At 49.3% G+C, this 21,362-nt stretch overlaps 1 protein-coding gene across 50 annotated transcripts in view; it reads left to right on the top strand.

Annotated features, from left to right (window-relative positions):
• TCF7L2 (transcription factor 7 like 2) overlaps positions 1-21,362 on the top strand; it is a 197,427-nt gene that overhangs the window by 70,714 nt on the left and 105,351 nt on the right. For all 50 annotated transcript variants that reach the window (XM_070057216.1, XM_051823622.2, XM_051823639.2 and 47 more), the window contains one exon: positions 5,502-5,603. In XM_070057216.1, the coding sequence (XP_069913317.1) occupies positions 5,502-5,603 (102 nt within the window). The remainder of the gene's footprint in view (positions 1-5,501; positions 5,604-21,362) is intronic.

Here is a 21,362-nt window from a genome sequence, read left to right as displayed (position 1 = left end):
GTGGCAGGCCGCATCCTTGGGTTTGGGTATATGGGTAGAACGTTGCCTTTCTGTGTTAAAGGAAGGGCACCAGCTACAGACTCCTGGCACCAGCAGATCAGGAAATCCATCCTGAGGTGGGCATCTGAGTCTGGGTTCCTACAAAGTGAATTTTTCTAGGATAAAGCACCCTGGTCAGAGTAGCTTTTGTGTTTTTCATTGCTGTTTGTCCCTTGGTTAAATAAGAGCTTGCTGTCCCTGGTGGCCTTTCTGTGAGACCTCATTTTCTGGAAGAAACCAGTTTCATCTCCATTGAACGTCTGTTCCAAAACCGCCTCTCTTCTCACCGTGAGCTCTGCTCTGTGCCCCGAGCTGATGCCATCTCGGTGGTGGGCAGAGCTCCTTCCTGCTGTGTGCTCCGTGACAGTTGTACCTGAGGGAGAGCTCTGGGGAGAGGATCGTCTGTCCCTGGAGAATTGACGCTGGAGCACCCGGACCTGCAGAGGGGTGCCCAGTGTTCCCTTGGGGGTGATCCGCTGCCGCCTGACGCATCGCCACTGCCGCCTGGGAAGTGGTGGGGACTTTTGACCACGTGAACCTTTTCCAGTCAGAATTGCTCAGGGGTTTCTAGAACTTCCATTTTGGAAAGAAGGGGTAGTTATTTCGGTGAGATTGTGGTCTGGCGGTTAGACCTTGTGACTGGAAGTCTCCGCCAAAGGGTTGGATTCTTACCAAGCTCTTCCCCCAACGCTTGAGTGGTGATGCGATCCACGGCGATGCTTCGGAACCACTGAACACACCTTCCTGCTCGAGTGTGTTGGGCTGTCTGGACGTCCTAGCTGGTGTGATTTTACAGGCTTTTAGCCTTCCGTTCCCTGATCCTGGGGTGGCTCATCAGGGCCCACAAGCCAGAACAGGCTTGCCACCTGTTCGTGTGGCCCATGAGATAGAGGATTGACTGTTATTACTTTTAAAAGTTTGGGAAAAAAATCAAGGGAAGATGATCTTTCGTGGCACAGGAAAGTTGTGTGAAATTGAGATTTCAGTCTTCACCATCGAGGTCCTACTGCTATGAAGCCACAACACACGTGTGCGTGTACTGGCTGCAGCTGCCTTTGGGTTCACAACAGCAGAATAGAGGGATGAGGACCGAGAAAGTCTGTGGCACTTGCTCACTGGCGCTTCACAGGACAAGTGTGCCAGCCTTGCCCTGAGCACACAAAGGACAAACCCCCCTCGCCTGCCCATCTGTGGCTGCAATGAACGAGAGGACATGCTGGGCGCCACGTGGGCGTTTTATCAAGGATATGAAGCTTCCTGGAAGCTCCGGTGGCAGTGGTAGCAGTAGCAGCAGTGGTGGCAGCAGCTGCATCATCATCATCATCATCATCATCATCATCACCATCATCACTGTCTCCTGCGCACAGCCCTCAGCAGGAGCCCGAAGGGGGCAGGCTCAGCCGTGGCAGCTCAGCGTGGATGTGCAGAGCAGGCTGACTCAGGACCCACTGAGGGAGGTGCTGACCGCTGCCCAAGCTGTCCTGAAGGAGCCTTCGGATTTGCAAGGTCCTCTCCGTTGGCCTTGACTTCTTCCTTGTCACTGGGGGAAATGGAAGGAGAGGAAATCAGCGACGCTCACCTTTTTCTCTTAGCTGACGATGTAGCAGGTCTTGCAGCTGCTTGGGGTTCTTTCAGGCCAGGAGTGTTGTATACATTTCGAGGCTTTGCCCACAGGTCGAGACGTGTCATAAAATATGATTGGGAGAGAAACCCTCATGTGCTGTGATCAGAACATTATTATTAAACAAACGATGACAATGCTCGTACCACTGTGGTCTTGCTTTTTTATTAGAATACAAATCAAGGAGACTCCATTTCAACGGTTTTCAATGCGGGAATCCCCACAGCCCTGTTTGATTGCAGCTTGTTGAAAAGTTTAATGTTTTTCTAGGCAATTCATAATTTGCATGTCGAGCAGCCCAAGAGGAAGAGAGCTGGAGTCCTGTGTGGTTGTTGTAGTGGGACGGTGGGAACCTCCCGCCTTCCTCAGAAGGGTGTGATACCGAGGTTGAACTGTTGGGAACACGGAGCGGCGTGCTCCAGCCCTTTTGTCAACTTGAGATGCGGCCTCGTTCAGGTCTTCCGTGAGGACCCAACCGAAGAGAATTTCTCGCTGCTTAATGTCTCCAGGAAGGAAAAGATTTTCCTCTGGGCTGTAATAGTACCCAATTTCCTTTTTCTCCCCTTTATTTATTTATTTTCCCATTCATGAGGGCCAACCGTCGATGTAGGAAGCTGGGAAACCCATCACTTGCAGAAAGCAGTTAATCACTTCCTTGAAACAATCTTCATGGAGTACTTGTTTCTCCAAAAAGTCTCGTGAGCCACGACGCCACTTAGGAATCGAGGGGCAGGCACGGATTTGGGAGTACCCAGCCGTTCCGTGGCATCAAATTGCACGGGGAAGGAGAGTTTGGGCTGTCACTGCGGAGTCCCTGCGAGTCGGCCAGGCCGGGGCTGTCTTCTTCCGCCATCTGGATTCAGTTAGCTCTCTCTGGGCAGTGGGGCCGAGTCTCATTTCCTCCTACCAGTAATGTTATATAGGCAGTGATCCTGGGCTGCCCTAACATAATTGAAAATTATGTGTATTGTAGGCTTGCAGCGCTGAAATGTAGGCCCATAAAAATATGTGGTGCAGGTAGCCTACGGAGATTGGATGTGGCACACAATGAAGCTTTTATGTAAAGTAAGAATTATAAGTCTCTGAATTAATATTGCATTATGGGCATGACAGTTCTTGGGTGGGGTCCTGAGGGCAGGTCTGTGACCTTTAGCAAAGCTTAAATGTCTTAGTTCTGTGGAGCTGGTTTTTGGGTGCAATCCAGTCAGTTTACAGATGGCTAAAGATGGAAACTTGTTCACTAGTCTGACTCCCCCCCACTGAGGGCAGCGTGCAGTACCATTGTGGGTCCCCTCAGCTCAGCAGTTTTGTTCCCAAGTCTTTGTGAGATAGAGAGGTGAGTGTAGTGTTGTTGGCAGGTATCCATTTTGGTTGACCTCAAGGATATGACTCTATTGAATGGTTTTGACCAATGCAGCCCATATGTTTATGTGGCAAGTGAGAATGGGAAGAAATCAGGGCAAGACAGGGCAGAACGCATCTCCAGAGCCCTCTGGCATGGGTTATAGGGTTGAGAGAGACCTTGAAAACGTTGACTTCAAATTGGGGTATATTGCCCCCAGAGCAGGCATTTGAAGATGATCTGGCTGTGACAATGACCGAGTGGTTCCTTCACAGGTCTGGGGGCCTGGAACCCTGGGATTCCTTACACGTTGGGGGCAGACCTCTACCTGCACCCCCATCCCAGGTGGGACAGCTCCCTCAATTCGCAGATGGAAAACTGGAAATGCTTAGAAGCAAAGGGATTTGAAGACAAGGTCTTGTGGCATCATCAACAGAGCCAGAACTAGTAAGCAGGCTTCTGGAAAAGTCCACTGTGCACTTTGGCAGGTGGCTCCTGGCTGGGACGTTCCAGCTTTGGGGATAACCGAGTTAATGAATTCACTGAACAGCTGTATCTTGGAGGAGCTCGTGGTCTCATCTGACTGTGGATGGCTTGGACTCTTCTGTCTCTCAAGGGATTTGTGAAGACCCTTCTTTTTGGTCTTTTGTTCTTCCTACTAAAATCTTCCTGACTTATCAAGACTTATTCTGTACAGCCTTTCCCAGTTTGTTTTCTCAGAAATTCAGTCCTCTTTCTTGTCATTGCCTGGCATGAATCCCTGGGTCTCTGTTTATCTTTGCTGTCCCCTGTTTCAGTTTTTGTGTGTGTGTGTGTGTGCGTGCGCATGTGTGTACTCTCCCACACATAAGCTTCTCAAGGGCAGGCATCTTTCCATCTCTATAACGCTTATTAGCAAGAAGACTGTACACAAGGCAAAGTAAGTCTTTTGTTCATTGAGTGACATTTTCAGTAGAATTAATATCAAGTTTAGCATTCATTTTGCTTTGGTTCTCTGAAATGATCGAAATGATTTTCTCATATTTCCTCCAGTGATTGATGGATGCATTCATCAATCAGTTGGCTTTTGAGATTTGAAGGCTTGCATTGATGTTCGGATGAGCATTGTTTGGTTGCCTGAAATTTTTTTGAGTGAAACTGTTAAAATGTTCCTAATGAAGGTGAAAGCCTGGCTTTACTTATCTCTGTGACTAGGTGAGCCACTGTGCCTCAGTCTCCCTTTTCTGCAAAGTGGCAGGTTGAACCAATGGATTTTTCAAATCCCCCTGAAAGCCGATGAATCACTTTCGGCAGAAGTAGCAGCCTTATCGCATGAATTCATTTCCTATCTCAGAGAAGGCTGAGAGAGACATAGTTGCCTTTTACCTTTATTTTTATCCCTGTGGCAAACTTGTGCATACCTAAGAATTTTTCTGATCTTTAGAGATGAACATACAAATGGCACTGGGCTCTGGCTGTGCCTCTGTTTACAAGTTTCTTGATTGGAGTTAGGGGTTCTGTGCTCACCTCACTATACACAGTGTGGTATGTACGTACTCACTTTGTTTAAAGTGAGGGTGATGGGTGAGGATGAAGGCGTGGCAGAGTGGCATTTAGCTGAGTAGTTAAGACATGAGTTAAAACACATCTGTCCTGCCTTGGGGTACCTGAGTTGAATTCCTTGCTCCAGCTCTTGATTTCTGCTTCCTGTTAATGCAGCAGTGATTATTCAAGTAGTTGAGCTCTTGCTACCTATTGGGAGACCTTGATTGCGTTTTCAACTCCTGACTTTGGCTTGGTCCAGTCCCAGGCATTGTGTGCATGGAGGGGATGAACTAAGGATGGGAAATCAGTGTGTTTCTCTTTCTCAATCTGTGTCTGATAAGTAAATAAATAAAAATGAAAATCCTTGAAAGACTAGATTTGGAATTGATGGTCTCCTAGGATACTTCTGGCTTGCAATTCGTGTTGGCTTTCTCTATATGGGATAGCTCTGTGCTCCCACCCCCTCCCTGCTCCCCCTGAATAAAGTTATATTACTGCAATCATTTTATCTGAAGCCACGCTGTAGTTTGAATGCAAAAACAGAAGTATGGGTGCTAGTGACATCCACGTTCTGTATACAAGGGTACTTCAAAAGTTCAAGGAAAAATATAATTGAAAGTTCATTTTGGTCCAAAAAAATTTGATATCTGTTTTTGTTTTTCATTATACTCATTTCCCTTGAACTTTTTGAAGACCCCCTCATGTGCATGGATTCCAAATGTTTTTGCACCAGAATAAGCTGATCTTTGAATTCCATTTTTCACGAGTGTTTTTGAAGTGCCCTTGTATGGGCCTATTGAACTTGAACCCTAGGGAAGAACCTATCGGTATGGCATGGTTTCCCTCGTGTTACTACTTGCATGCCTCTGAGTTTTCGGGCTGTGACTGGTGCATCCGCTGTTCGGTGGGCAAGCTGTTCCGGGTTTCTGTTCTGCATTCATTGTTTTCCATCGTCTCTCTGTTTTCTCCCCACAGTACCTGCAGATGAAATGGCCCTTGCTGGATGTCCAGGCAGGGGGCCTGCAGAGTAGACAGGCTCTCAAGGACGCCCGCTCGCCGTCGCCAGCTCACATTGTTGTAAGTAACCTCCCCAAGACTCCACTGCCTTCATTGGGGGGCTGTGGAGAAGCCACTCCTTGGAAGACCCCTGGCCTGGTCTGTCAGTTTCTCTTTCTTTTTTCTTTTTATTTTTTGGAATCCTTTTGGATATGGTTTATATCTAAAAGATAACTGGTTTTCTGCTGTTGGACCTCAGTGATTGTAATCTACCTGGAAATTTTATGAATTCCCTCTGTGGTACTGGGTCAGAATCTAGCCTTGTGGGCTCCAGTTGGCAGGACACAATCACCAGGCTTTGGGAGAGACTAAAAATGTGGTCCGAGCAACATCAGTGAAGTACAGGTAGGGGGATGAGCTGGAGAGGAGAAAATTGGAAAACTCCCTGGTTTTGAGACTCTTCCACCCCCGCCCACACCACCCGCAGGGGGCTTATGCTTGTTGGAAAGTTGCATTCTGCTCCAATGTTACAGAACTTTGTTTGGGCTGGCTGATTGTAATCCTAGAGGGGAAATGAATTTAGGCTGAAATTAAATTTAATCCATATATCTGCGGCTTTGAAAGAGTGTGGGTTTGACATAGAAAACATTTGTTTTTATTACTAAGAGACTACAGCATAAAGCGTGTGTCTACATATATTTTTAATGCACTTTCTTAGGATTTTGTGAGCTCTAAAACTGGAATTTATAAATTAACCTCTTGAGAAGATAACCCAGTCTTATTAGAATATTCCCTTCCCTATATTTGTATCATGAGCTGGACTTCATATTTTTGAAATTATTAATGGAAGTCATATTTTTATAATGAATTCATGACAGGTAGAATTATGCAAAGCAGGAAACAAATTCATGTATTTTTTATTTAAGTATCATAAAATGTTATCCATTAATATGTTTTGCTTCCATGTTACTCACAATTTCTAAAAATTGTAAATTAATTTTCCTTAGTAGAAAAACCTTAAAATGCATTGTGTCACATTTCAGGCAAACTGCTCCCTCATTTTGTAGCTTGCTGTAATTGACTATATATTATTTAATGAGCTATGCCTCTGGTGCATATGGGTGTACATATCACAAAATAATTTACTTCCGTGAAAGCCCATCTTGAGTTATCATCTGTGAAAATACCTCATCCTCTCATGGTAGAGAGATGGTTTAACATTTGCCAGAAGCTTCTCCCTGCCTCCAGCCCCATCCTAAAGATGGAGGCTCCTGTTACGTGTGCTTCCTGCGGTCTTGGGACATCAGGGCTAGAAGTGAATTTAGACCTCTGTAGACACAGCCTGTTCTCAGGAAAGGAAACAGGCCCAGAGATGCCGAAAGGACACTGCCCAATGTCACACGCCGAGTTAGTGGCCGGAACAAGGAGTGGATCCAGCTCTCCGCTCCCTCTGCGGGGCCTCGTGGCATGTTCTCTCCTACAGGAGGAAGCTTTGGTGGTGAGCCCAGTTTTGCTTGCTGTAAATGGGAGCCTCATTAGCGACAGTGATGCGGGTGTAAAGCAGTGGCTGGCTTGGGGTTCTCATGCAGGCTTCTCTTAGGAAAATGAGTGCCCTATTTAAAATAAAATTTTTAACCACATGCAAAGATTTAAAAACCCAACAAGTGTGACAGTTGTTGAGTCCTAGAGGGTAAAATGAGAAAGCTTGTATGGTTCACTTTTCTTACCTCCCCAAATTTCCAAGTGTGGGTTCAGGCTTTGAAAAACATGTTTTTTAAATGTTTATTTATTTTCATCTACTTGAAAGGCAGAGAGGGAGAGATCGAGAGAGAGAGAGAGAGAGAGATCTTCCATCTGATGGTTCATTCCCCAAGTAGGCAGAGCTGGGGAGGCCAAAGCCGAGGAGCCTGGACCTCCATCCAGGTCTCCCATGTGGGTGGCAGGGACCCAGTCACTCAAGTCATCATCAACTGCCTCCCAGGATCTGTTACCTGGAAGCTGGATCTGCTACAGAGCAGCCTGGAAATCTTGCCCACCCCCGTGTCCATGCTGCCCCGGGACCTTCCCGCATTTGGGTGGCTACAGGGAAAGGGTGTTATCTTTTAAGCCTCTTGGAAACCTCTGTGCCTTTGAGTGCTGGGAGAAGATGCAATCCTAGAAGAGGTCCAGAGTGCAGCCAGCCCTTGGTGGTTGTGTAGTGCCTCCCAAGACCCCCTCCCTGCTCCTCCAATTCCACGAGAACACTTGCTCCAGTTTAAGCTCTAAGCACCTCATCTGCCCATGTAGAAATGAACGATCTGGGGAGATGGCAAAATAGTTTTTTCCAGAACCAGTGTGGATTTTGGCGGAGAAGGGGAGGTGGGGCGCTCAGAGAGGGAACTTGGGTTCCTTTTCCTCTGCCCTTTCATCCCAGGCCTGTTTACAATAGCAACCACAGTGGAGCATACACACCGTGTTTTAGATGGAGACCTTTGTTCAAGGAGCCACCGCTGGCAACTGTGGTACAGTCTTTTAGGCCTTCCGCCGTGGTTGTGGGGACCTGGGGAATGGCTGTTGCAGGCCAGTGGAGGGGTGGGCTGTATAAGGCAAGGAGAAGCAGAAGCCCTGGACAGGAGGGGACCTCACTGGGCAACAGGCTTCATGCTTGCCGTGGCAGCTGGATGGTGACTTTGGGTAGAAGAATCACCTGGTATTCGTAGGACGGGGAGTTACAGGGAGATGGGGAGAAAGGGTAGAAGAAAGGCGGGGGATGTCGCCTTCCTCATCCACACGATCACCTGTGGTTTTTTTCACATTGAAGATCCAGGTGCCATTGGTGACCGCCTTTGCGCAGGACGTAGGGTGATGTGACCCCAAAGCCAACTGCATCTCAGCAGGGACAGACACCAGCATTTATACAGGGAGCTCTGTGAATTACAGCTCGTGTGTCCTTTGGATCTCGGTACAGTTCAGCCTTGGCCAGAGGGTCTGGTTTGTGTTCACATTTGATCACCAGTGGCTGACTTCCCTCTAGAGACACTTGAAGCGCTTCCTTGCCTTTTTTTTTTTTTTTTTTTTTGTTCCACGAAATAACAACGTTGTCACATCACAATGTTTCTTTCACCAGACATGTTTCAAAATAATTGCCTAAGGACTGCTTCCTAATTTCTGCGAAGCCTGGATTTATTGTAACTTTCGGGCCAAGCTGTTTCATAAGTATTCTAATGTTTCACTTTGAAAATAGAAGCGGTCTCTGTGAGTAATCGTCAGAGGCTACAACACACTGATTGCTAAGAGGGTGACTTTCTCCAGTATCCATTTGGGGCAGAATCCTAACTTTAAGCATTTTGTCAGGATATTTTAAGCTGATTGGATTTTTTTTATGTGGTATGTGGGTTACCGCGTTATAAAACATTGATGAGTAGAATAAATGTTCTTTACCAGTAGAGTTCAATTTATCCAATAATATTTAAATTAAGAAACAAACCCTACAAATCTTAGTTCCTGTTATAACCTGGTCACTTCTTGGCTGCACTTAGAGGAGACAGGAGATCGTTCCCCAGGGATGAGGTCCTGATTGGCTACAAAATGTGAATTGACACAAGGACTCAGGCCAGCCTCCCTCCCTCTTCTTCCTACAAATTCATTGACTTTAAAGTCTCAAAGACACTGGCCACAAGTTCCAAGGTCACCCCCGCCCCACCCCAGTCCCATTTTGTGGTCATATAACTAGCTCATTTTTTTTTTCTGTGCAGTATTTTGGAAAAAACTTTTTTTAAAAATTCTTTGTTTTTTATTTCCCCCTCTTATAAAACAAGTTTCAGGCAGTGTGTGAGTCAGCCTGAGCTGACAGCCCTCCAGCGGCTGGTGAGCTGGGGGGTTAGGAGCTGCTCCCTGAATACCACCCCCGGTGTCTTTGCTATACAAAGACTTTCATTTAACTTCCTTTGTGCCCAGCAAAAAAAAAAAAAAAAAAAAAAGATTCTGTACCCCAAATGGTGGTATTTTGGTGTAGTATGTATCTTACAAAACAGCAAACGGCTTCAAAAGTTCCTACAATTTTATCTTGGGGGTTTCCTTTTGAAGTGGATGTCGAGTTTTACCTGGGGTGGATTCCTAGTGGTGCTTGGTCCTGTGTGTTTTGTTGTGTAATGAGCTTGGAAGAGTGGGATGAGAAGGCAGACTGCACCCCAGGAACAAAGGCCGCCAGACCGTGCCCGCGTACTTTTTGGGTTGTTCCTGCTTAAATGCTGAAAGAGAGCGGGAGACTCTTCGGCAATCCTGCACGGTGGGCAGAACTTCAGACGGGGTCTCTGCTGTTTGTGGCCAACATTTCCGTGTCGGCCCAGAGGGCGGGACGGACCTTTGCTGCTTCTTCCTGAGGCGTTCAGAGGAGCTGGCTCACAGCTAATCAAAGACGGCTACCTTGCGAGCAGCCTCCTTGTCTGAAACTGGGCTGTGTTTTGATGGTTGGTTTGTTGCACCTGGATTGCACGTTCTCTGCCCCACTGGTGGTTTCCTGGGACTCGGCTTGTGCTGGGAGGTTCTTTGCAAGGATCCGGAGACGCTGGTGGCCCTGTGCCAGGTGCTATGAGGGAACACAGGGCCCAGGAGGGTATGACCAGGCCTGTGTGGCTCCATGAGAAAGTGGCATTTAGAGTGGGATTTGAAGGGTCTGTTGGAGTTGTCCAGGAGAAGGAGTGGGGCATGAAGGAAAAGCACAGCTCAAGGTCTTAAAGGAAAGAGTTTGACCTTGAGAGAAGCAGGAGGTCAGGTAGGATGACTTGACAGGAGGAGCCAGGGAGAGGGACTAGAGGTGGGATGCGGGGCAGTCTGGCACTGTTGGGGCTTTGGCCTTTCCCGCTGGTGGCTTGGCTTGAGCAGCTGGCAGGGGATGGTGAAAGTGGACAGAGTTGCAGGGACAGCAGCGGAAGTTGCTGACAGATGAGGGGTTGGTGTTGCTGGAGAGGGAGTGGGAGGGAGGTGGTGGAGTGCCATTCTCTGAATGGAGATTGGCGCAGAAGAAGCAGGTTTAGGGTGGAAGAGTTGGCCTTTCAGAGAGTGCTTGCTGGCCTCTGAGCCAACTAGTTATGGATTCACTCACCGATCCCACGGGTGCTTGGTTTACATGTGGGAGAAGGTGTCCTTGGCCCTGAGTGAAAGCAGAGCCTGAGACAGGCTATCATAAGCCCAGCAAGATGACTCCAGGGCTTCCTGTGGCCACCCTGGTGCTCAGTGCTTTCTCCACAGAGGATGCAGCAGACGAGCCAAGCACAGCATCTGCCCAGCTGTGGGAGTGGCGATGGGAGCAGAACAAGGCCCCCGGGCTCCCCAGCATGCCACCCTCTTGACCACCACGGAGATGGCAGCTGAAGACCCAGTGCTGCCAGCTGGGCAGCCCCTGGCCCTGCCTGGGTGCTGTGGGCGTGGCTTCCCCAAGAATGTGCAAAGGGTGGGTGGGGATCCCGTTTCGGGATCTAAGCCTTGGGGTTTCTGCAAAGGATGACTGACACATTGTGGGAAGGGAGAGCCTGCCCCGTGGGGCAGTGGATTTGGGGTGACATGAGGGGGGCCCTGGTACTTATTGCACAGAAACATTTCTCCATTCCTGCAGTGACGTGTTTTCTGTATGCATACGTCTGTGTGTCTGTGACCCAGTCGGGGTTTGCAGGACACGTGGCATGGGCTGAGTCAGGGCTTTCCCGTGCCACAGAGGGCGAGCTGTGAGCACTGCAGATCTGTTCATAGAGCTAGGAGTCCCTCCCAGGAAGAATCAAACAGCTGGGTTCTCTTTTTGGGAGAAACAGGAGACCCCTGTTGTGGGAGAAGTGGTGCTTTGAAGGGGGTGGGTGGTGCCTGTCAGGCCCCCGAGAGTCCACGGTCAGCTCACAGAGCTGCCCTCTCCACCTGCCCCTGGTGAGGAGTCCCGCAGCTCTTGAGGTCTGGGCTCTTGGCGTGGCCGCTGACCGCCGTGGCGATAGAAAACCACGAAGGGTGTATGGGCTCAGTCGTACGGTCCTAAGCCAGGAGCCCCAAGCTGCTACTGGGTCTCACACGTGGGTGCAGGGAGCTGGCAGATGAGAGTCAGATAGGCTTTCGGGGCCTTTGCCCGCTGTGTGGCAGCTGCCTCCTGTCCATGCTGTCCATGTGTGCTTCAGAGATTTGGTGTCTCCTCCTGGTTGGCGAGGGCCCTTCTGAGAAGCCTGCCTGCATGATCAGCTGAGATCTATCTCCTCAGCACCCTCACTTCCTGATTGTGCTTCGCTGTGGAATTCTGTATGTGCCTCAAGTTCAAGTTCTGTAAGTAGCTGTTCTGCTTGCCTCCCTCCATCACTGTGTCTTCTCTTCGGAATTATGCCCGGTTGGAATCCAAATCTTCAGCAACTGATTCCTTAAATCATTTCAGGGTGGGAATGGCTCATTTTTTTTTTTTTAAAGATTTATTTATTTGAAAGGCAGAGCTCCAGAGAGGCAGAGAAAGAGAGAGAGGTCTTCCATCTGCGGGTTCACTCCCCAGATGGCAGCAATGGCCGGAGCTGCACTGATCCTAAGCCAGGAGCCAAAAGCTTCTACCAGGTCTCCCACGTGGTGTGTAGGGACCCAAGGACTTGGGCCATCTTCTGCTTTCCCAGGCCACAGGAGAGAGCTGGATAGGAAATGGAACAGCTGGGACTCGAACTGGTACCCGTATGGATTACCTGTGCTGTAGGTCGGGGCTTTGACCTGCTGCGCCACAGTGCCAGCCCCATAATTTTTGATGAAAATGTTCACCTCTAAAGTAAATGAAATGCATTTTTTTTTTTTTTTTGATAAGTGGAGTTAGACAGAGAGAGAGAGAGAGACAGAGAGAAAGGTCTTCCTTCCGTTGGATCACTCCCCAAATGGCCGCTACGGCCAGGAGCCAGGTACTTCCTCCTGGTCTCCCATGCGGGTGCAGGGGCCAAGGACTTGGGCCATCCTTCACTGCCTTCCCAGGCCATAGCACAGAGCTAGACTGGAAGAGGAGTGACCGGGACAGAATCCGGCGCCCCAACCGGGACTAGAACCCTGGGGTGCCAGTGCCGCAGGCAGAGGATTAGCCTAGTGAGCCACGGCGCCGGCCATGAAATGCATTTTGAAATGTGGCTTTCCTCATTCATAAGCCTATGCCTGTGTAGAGAGTTTGGAAAGTAGGCCCTAATCTCAGCACTCACGAGATTACACGATGAATAATTTGGTGTGCTTCCTTCTAGACTTTCTCCTCTGAGTGTATTAATATTTATGTTTGTTTTTAAAAACATCCTTGAGCTCATAGTAGTGCTCAGTATTTCATCTTGTATTTATTTAAAATGAAAATTGCTGCAGTTAATAAGCACTTCCCCGTGTCATTAAAATTCTGAAGGCTTTTTAATGACCACATAACAGTCGGTAATACGATTATACCCCAATTTATGTAATCAGTGCCATATTGTCCATGTTGTTGGGCTTTGAGATGATCTCCTTTGTTTCTGCTCTTCTGAATAATCCTGTGCATGCATCTTTGTCTTCCCCGTCTCCTCTATTGTTCTTTGGGAGTGGATTCCTAGGAGCAAAACCAAAGGACAACAAAGTTTTCAAAAGGTTGCTTTGCCACATAGCCACAATGGTCTGGCCTGAAGGTCCCCGTTTCTGTAACTCTTGGCGGTGTGGGAGGGTCAGCCTTGCTGCCCTCAACAGTGATTTTGATTTCTCCGGGGAGCTTAAGAGGAAGCTTGAGGCCTCCCTGGACCCCACCTTGCACTGGACCAGAGACCCAATCCATCCACCACCAGGTCAGCCCTGGCGAAGCCCTCTGCCTTCAGAGCAGTCAGGTGAAGTATGGGTTTCCAGAGTGATGAGCAGGTTTTGAATTACAGAATTGTGCATATTCGTTTTAGGAAATTCACAGCCTAACTCCTCCTAAATGCTTTAGATACGCTGAAGTTCCTTTGGATGGTTTAGTACACTTAGGCCTGTTTTAGTGGTCTTGAGTTAGCGCTTTAAGTCTTAAATAGTTGCAGAGTTTTTCAGTTAGAGTGTCTCTATTACTTTTTTTTAATCAAGAACAGCTAATATCATTTTTAAAAAAGATTTATTTATTTGAAAGTCAGAGTTAGGGAGAGAGAGAGAAAGAGCTTCCCTTTGTGGTTCACTGGCCAAATGACCGCAACGGCCGAAACAGGGCAGATCCGCAACGAGGGTGCAGGGGCCCAAGCACTCACGACCATCTGCAGCTACTTTCTCGGGCACATTAGCAGGGAGTGGAGCAGCTGGGACTTGAACTGGCACCCATATGGGATGCTGACGGTGCAGACGGTGGCCTAACCCGCGTCGCTACAGTGCCAGCCCCAGAGTGCTTCCATTTCAATGACGTCTTATTGGACAAAGATTATTTTTAAAAACAACTGTAAAAATTCACTTTGAGACAGAGAGAGAGAGAGAGAGAGAGAGAGAGATCTCCCTTCCACTGGTTCATTCCTTAAATGCCCATGACAGATAGGGTTGGGCTAGGCCTAAGCCACAGGAGTCTGGAACTCCATCTAGTGGACCTGAGTACTGGAGCCATCTCCTGCTGCCTCCCAGGGTGCATTAGAAAGGAACTCAAATCAGGAACAGGGCCGGGACTGCATCGCGGGCACTTTGATGTAGGATGCAGGTGTCCTGTGTTGTATGTCAAGTGCTGCACCCACACCTGCCCCACCTCCCGTAAGATATTACTTGGTTGGTGCTGTAGGTGAGCTTGATCAGGGATATATGATCCTGGATTATGTTTCTGGGAGAACTATACCCGTTTTTGAAAGCTATCGCTGTTCCTTGTGTTTAAGGTCAGCTCGCAGTAAATGCTGGGAGGGCTGGCAGCCTTGGATCAGCTCTACCCAATCTCAGTGCGGAATCCTGTTGTGCTTGGGGGAAGCAAAGTCTTTTGACAGCTGTGGGCTAGCGTTTGCTGACATTTGTTTCACTGAGTGTTAATGAGGTTACTGGAAAAAAGGGTTCAGTCCTGAAAGAGGGCTCCTGACTGCAGAGGCTTTGGCGCCCGCCCTTTCCCGGGGGAGGGCTTTGCAGAGCGACTCCTGCAGACTCTGCTCCAGGACCGGCAAGGTTGGACCGTACTCGGGAAAGTTGTTTTTGTTTCAGCACCTGCTCTGTTTACCCAGCGTGGGAGCCTGTTTTAAATTAGCATGGATCTACTTAGAGCTAAACTCATGGTTTTGACCATGTTTATCTTTCCAGTAAATAAAACAAAAGTGTTCATTTGGCACGCAGCCGATCCTGCTTGTCATTTCTTGTCTTGCTGATGAACTATGTTTGGGGGCTTGTTTCTCCAACCAGATTGTAAGTTTCTTGCAGCCAGGAGCCCCGTGGTTTATTTCTTTGCATATGGCTTCTTCCCCCTCCCCCTTTCCTATGGTGCTTGGTTAATTAAGCAGAAAACCAGTTTCTGGTGAGGGACTGGAGTTGATTTACTCTGGAATGAGTGTGACTTCATCCTTGTCTTGGTTAACATGAGAGCTTGTACATGCCTCTTCTCTCTACCTGATGTGGTAGCATGTTTTAGAGAAACATCATTTTGGGTTGTGACACTCTGCATGGCTTGCCAGTACTTTGATGAACTGCCCTTATACATTCCAGCCCAGAGCAGGGCATATGTTAGTGCTGCTGCAGTGTTTATGTGGAATGTGGTTACATAAAAAGTCTTGCAAAGTCAAGCTGTGGGGTTTCAGTCCCTGTCCAGTCTTGGTTTAAGCCTGCTTGTTCTTTAGGAGCCCTGGAATGTTCAGCTGGGAAGTTCAAGGCTTGATGATGTGTCCTGGAGCATATGAATGTATTTTGTGATTGGTCTGTTCAGGCTGGCAGATCTTCATCTCTCTTAATAAATTAATACACAAGTAGAAAACAACTGGGTTTTAAGATTGTCCCTTGGGTATGCTGGGGATAACGAGGGAAGGACCTACAGGGCAGGCTGGGGAAGGGACCTGTTACACCCAGTTTGCATGTAGGGTTGTGAAATTCAGCGAGTTAGCCGAGAAGCCGCAATCTCCAGGCAAGGATGCTGGCATTGCAACAGTCATCCAGATCTTTGCCCCAACCCCACGCCCTCCCTTCAGTGCCAGGGTCAGCCTCCATTTGGGTGCCAAATAGAAGATGAGCATAGCCAGGACCAAACTCTGTTTTTCCACATCCTCCTGCCTCTGAAGCTCTGCCTTGTCCTCAGGATCTCAGTAGGGATCAGCAACACTAAACAGTTCACACTGGCTCCTGTTGCCCTCTGACTCCCCACGTTCCACCCACAAGCCCACTCCATGGGCCCCTGACCACTGCCCATCTCCTTCCGTCCCGCCTTTGTAACCTCCCGGCGCCCGTCCCTGTCCCGGTGGTGCATTCCCACGCCGAGGCGGGCTCCTGAAGCCCTCGGCAGAGCAGAGCCTATCACCACACTTCCACGGAAGATCGGAGGGCAGATTCTGTGTCTGCCAAGAGGCCCAGAGCAGCCTGATCGGAAGGCGAGGCTGTGAGATTCAAGAGCTCAGAAGGGAGGGCGTACAGGTGGGGAGAATGCAGGCCCTGGCCTCGCCCGGAGGGTTGTGTTGTGCTGGTGCTGCGGGAGTGCACCTATGCTGAGCGAGTCTTGTTCAGCAAATCCTTGCGTGGACAGCAGGATGCGGCTGCTCTCCTGCTCATCATACCCTACGTGGGACCCTGGTGCAGGCCGCCCGCCAGCCTGAGGCTGCTTAGCTCCAGGCGCCGTGATACAGTCTGTTTCCTGGCCCCAGCCTGGGAAGCGGGTGGGTCAGGGCAGTGATTAAATCCATCACTGAGACTGCTTAATGGGCGTGAATGAGGTGGGGTCATACTGTGTGCAAGCACAGAGGGAGTAAAGGCCTCCTGCTCTCCCTGCGCCCAGGCACACACTGCCCAGTGCTCTCCCAGGGACACCATCTGTGTCGCCCAGGTGCTGGGTGAAGGAGACAGCAGGCGTCCACAGCCTGGGTGCTGCCTAGCCCAGGGCCCACGGCCACCACACAGGAGGCGGGGGCTCCATTAGGAAGAGCCGTCTTCGGGCTCATCTTGGACTCTTCCTCCTCCTTCGTGAAATTAGACTCAGCTGAAGGACACACGGGCAAGTCTAGGAGAGGTGTTTTCCCCAGCCTCCTCAGACTCCGGATGGGTAGAGGTGGGAAATGGAATCTGACGGCAGTGTTTCCATGGCAGCAGGGGCCTTGGCTCTGTAGAACACCTTCCCGGGCAGCCTTTGGGGTGAGTCCATCGGAACTCAGCAAAAACTTCTCTTGAGGAGGAGAAAAGAGGTAGCGGCCCCTCAGCCTGAGCCGTAAATGAAGGAGTGTTTGAATTCCAAAATCGCAGTGTCTAGGGCGGACATAGTCCATGGCCAGGTAGGTGAGAGACCCGTAGATGCTGTTTCCTTTGCTAAGCACTCTTCCTTCTGTTCTTTCTCAAGCTTCATCCCATTGCACTTGCATGGGGGTTTGCTTGCTGCAGCCTTCTTACAGGCTCGGCCCTCCCCTCCCCTCCCCTCCCCCCCTTCCTTCCTTTAGATTCATTTATCTATATTGAAAGTCAGAATCAGAGAGAGAGAGAGAGAGACTTTCTTCCGTCCTCTGGTTCACTCACTCCCCCAGTAGCTGCAACAGCCAGTGCTGGGCCAGGCAGGAGCTGGGAGCGTCATTCAGGATTCAGGTCTCCCACAAGGGTACAGGAGCCCAAGCACTTGGGCTTTCTTTCACTGGTTTTCCAGACGCGTTAACAGGGAGCTGGATCAGAAGTGGAGCAGCCAGAACTTGAACTGGTGCCCATATGGGATGCTGGCATTGCAGGTGGTGGCTTTACCTATTGTGCCACAACACTGGTCCCTGGGCTTTTTTCTTAAATTATGAAGTTGCTTTCAGTCATTAGGAATAACAACCACATGCCAAGCTTCCAGCATAAGAAATGAAGCATTGGAAGTAGACAGGGTTCTGAAGATGGTGATGATCTCTCTACACCATTCCTCTGCGGCAGGTGGATCGCTCTTTGTCTCTTCCCCTGGGTTTGGGAATGCATGTGAGTGGGCCCTGGGCAGGTGTGTGAGTGATCTGAATGGGTGTCTACTATGCAGAGAGAGTCTAAATTGGTGGCTCTTTGCAGCTGCCTTCATACATGTGCACAGGCTTGTATGCACACATGTAAAAAGCCTGCTCAGTGAGGACTCTCATTTGCAGAAGATTAAATTGGGTGTTGGGGGGGAATCCCATGTAGGTAGCTCCAATCCAGGAAGGAGGCCAGTACCTTAACTCATCAGAGATGGTTGTGTGTCACAGCCAAAGCAGTCCTGAGAAGCAGAACTTGCCAAGCCTCGGGTTTAGAATGAAAAGGGAGTTGTTTCATTTGTGAAATGTGAACTCTTTGGTTTGTTTCTTGGAGCAGGAGCTGATTGTCCTGCCACTGTGTCCGTCGGGCACTACTTGAACCCAACACGCTTGCCTTGTTGAAGTCCAAGTAGATTTGTGTTGGTCCGATTTGCTTTCAGAGGGAGGCGTGTTGCACAGTCCCTCCTGGAAACGCCTTCCGGGGGAGGCTGATGTGAACAAAGGAGTTTTCGCGATCTGTTTCTGTGGTCACGGGGAATTCTGAAAATGATCTTAGGTATTTTCATGAAATTCCTGTTTTTGTATTTTTGCTTTCTCAGAGTTTTCTTTTCTTGCTCCTACTTGACATACTGCTTTTCACTCTAAAATTCTTACTTTTTGTTCCATGGGATAGGTAAAGAAGCCCAGGTAATTAATCATATTAAATTCTGCCTGATGAGCTGAAAGATAGCCTGATAATGTAATGAGACAGATAAGGAGGGGCTGCTCCAGCTGTCTTCTCAGTGTGCCTGTAAACACATACTCCCACTGCCTTTGAAGCCTTATTTTATTTATTATTATTATTATTATTTTATTTGACAGGTAGAGTTAGAGAGAGAGAGAGAGAGAGAGAGAGAAAGGTCTTCCTTCCATTGGTTCACTCCCCTAATGGCTGCTATGGCTAGCGCTGTGCTGATCCGAAGCCAGGAGCCAGGTGCTTCCTCCTGGTCTCCCATGCGGGTGCAGGGACCCAAGCAGTTGGGCCATCCTCCATTTCCCTCCTGGGCCACAGCAGAGAGCTGGATTGGAAGAGGAGCAACCGGGACAGAATCTGGCGCCCCAACCCGGATTAGAACCCGGGGTGCCGGCACCGCAGGCGGAGCATTTGCCAAGTGAGCCGCGGCACCAGCCGAAGCCTTATTTTCTTATCATGGAAACTGGTGGCAACCTGAGCATCACAATTCTCAATTCTGTATGACTTATTACTACGCCTCTACTATTTTTTTCTAAAACACCTATACATTCTGGAAAGATCCGGTAACTCCAAAGGGCTAGAGCAGTTTTATTTGAGCTGAGTTCAGTGTTCGTACCCAGAGGGTAGGCTGAGTAGGGTCTGCTTGGAGCAGTGTGTTGAGAAGGAATCTGAGGACTTACATGCCAGAGCTGCTAGCGAAGAGACTTGGATGCGTTGGTAGATTAATATCTGCTGCGTTGGATGGAAGAGACAGGGACAGCGGAGGTGTCACAGCTGTCACACGTGCTGTACGTCTGCTTTCAGTGATCTGCCTTTTTGGGAACGTGTCAGGAATGGAGCTCCCTCAGCAGGGCCCCATCAGCTGGCCCTGAAGTCTTTCCAGGTTCTGACTTCTGGCGGATGAAAGGATGGGCACCAGGAATCGGTGTGGCCAAGGAGGTGAAGCTGGCTTAGGAGCCGGGCTGGCTTAGGAGCCTCGCCTTGTCCCACTGCTCCTCCCGCAGCTACGATGTCTCTTTGCCTGTGACGGGTGTGACCTGGGAACATGGCATTTGGGCCAGGTGGGATGCATAGAGACAGCACACCCGTGAGTGCTTCTGGTGCACACTGTTGTATTTCTGACAGTTACAAAAACAGGACTTCAGGAGTGGTCTCTGCATTTCTACTTTCCTACCACCCTGCTCTTAAAAAATGGCTAGCTGATGGGTACATGTGGGACACAGCTATTAAGGTGCCACTTGGGGTACCTGCATCCCCGTATCATAGTGCCTGGAGCCGATTCCTGCCTTCTCTTTTCTTTTCTTTTCTTCTCTTCTCTTCTCTTCTCTTCTCTTCTCTTCTCTTCTCTTCTCTTCTCTTCTCTTCTCTTCTCTTCTCTCTTTTCTCTTTTCTCTTTTCTTTTTTCTTTTTTCTTTTTTCTTTCTTTTTTTTTTTTCAGATTTATTTATTTATTTGACAGGCAGAGTTACAGACAGACAGGGAAAGAGATCTTCCATCCACTGGTTCACTCCCCAGATGGTCACAACAGCCAGCGCTGGGCCTATCAGAAAGCCGGGAGCCGGGAGCTTCTTCTGGGTCTCCCACTTGAGTGCAGGGGCCCACGGGCTTCGGCTATCCTCTGCTGCTTTGTGAGGCCCAATAGCAGGGAACTGTATCAGAACTAGAGCAGCCAGGAACCCAACTGGCACCCATATTGGATGCTGGCACCACAGGTGGCAGCGTTACCTGCTATGCCATAGTTCTGGCCCCCTGCCCTCACTTTTTTTTTTTTTTTTAAAGATTTATTTATTTACTTGAAGGTCAGAGTTACACAGAGAAAGGAGAGGCAGAGAGAGAGGTCTTCCATCTGCTTCCAACTCCCCAGTTGGCCCCAGTGGCTGGAGCTGTGCCGACCCGAAGCCAGGAGCCAGGAGCTTCTTCTGGATCTCCCATGCGAGTACAGGGGCCCAAGGACCTGGGCCATCTTCTACTGCTTTCCCAGGCCATAACAGAGTTGGATCGGAAGAGGAGCAGCCGGGACTCGAACCAGCACCCATATGGGATGCCGGCACTGCATGTGGAGGCTTTACCCACTATGCCACTGCGCTGGTCCCTGCTTTCATTTCTTTTTTTTAAATTTTTTAATTAATTTTTTTCCAGGCAGAGTTAGACAGTAAAAGAGAGAGACAGAGAGAGAGACAGAGAGAAAGGTCTTCCTTCCATTGGTTCACTGCCCTAATGGCTGAAACTGCCTGCGCTGCGCCGATCTGAAGCCAGGAGCCGGGTGCTTCCTCCTGGTCTCCCATGCGGGTACAGGGACCCAAGCACTTGGGCCATCCTCCACTGCCCTCCCGGGCCACAGTAGAGAGCTGGACTGGAAGAGGAGCAACCAGGACAGAATCCAGCACCCTAACTGGGACTAGAACCCTGGGGTGCTGGCGCCGCAGGCGGAGGATTAGCCTAGTGAGCCACGGCGCTGGCCCCCTGCCTTCACTTTTAATTCTACTTCCTGCTAATGCAGATCCTGGGAGGCAGCAGGTGATGGCTAGAGTGCTTGGGCCCCTGCCATCTCTATGGGATACCCAGATGGAGTTCATGGCTCCTGACCCAGTCCTGACTACTTCAGGCATTTGAGTAGTGAACCAACTGATAGAAGATCTCTCTCCATCTCTGCCTCTCTGCCTTTCAAATAAAATGAAAACAGATAGTTTCCTTTCAACAATAGCTGCATAACAGAAATCGACATGTTGCTGAAGAAGGTGATAACTTTAATGTAATCTAGACTTTCGTACAGCAGGGTAGGGTTCTTTCTTTGTTTAAATACAAACCAGCCTTCCTAACCTGTTGGTATTCGGTGCATACCCATGGCTGGCGCCCTGTTTGATTGATGCCCGTGAGTTCCAGCCTGATGCGAGACTCAAGCACTGTTCTCACACCAGTGGTCTCGCAGTTGGGTCTGAGACACGATTTGAAAAATAAAACCCACGGAGAGGGAGTAAGGCCAGGGGGCGAGCTAGTGCGTGTTTGGACGTCTGTGTGGAATAAGTGAGTGGGCAGAGAGGA

The sequence above is a fragment of the Oryctolagus cuniculus genome, chromosome 15 (assembly GCF_964237555.1).
Source record: "Oryctolagus cuniculus chromosome 15, mOryCun1.1, whole genome shotgun sequence".
Lineage (NCBI taxonomy): Eukaryota > Metazoa > Chordata > Mammalia > Lagomorpha > Leporidae > Oryctolagus > Oryctolagus cuniculus.
This window is presented reverse-complemented; position numbering and strand designations above follow the sequence as displayed.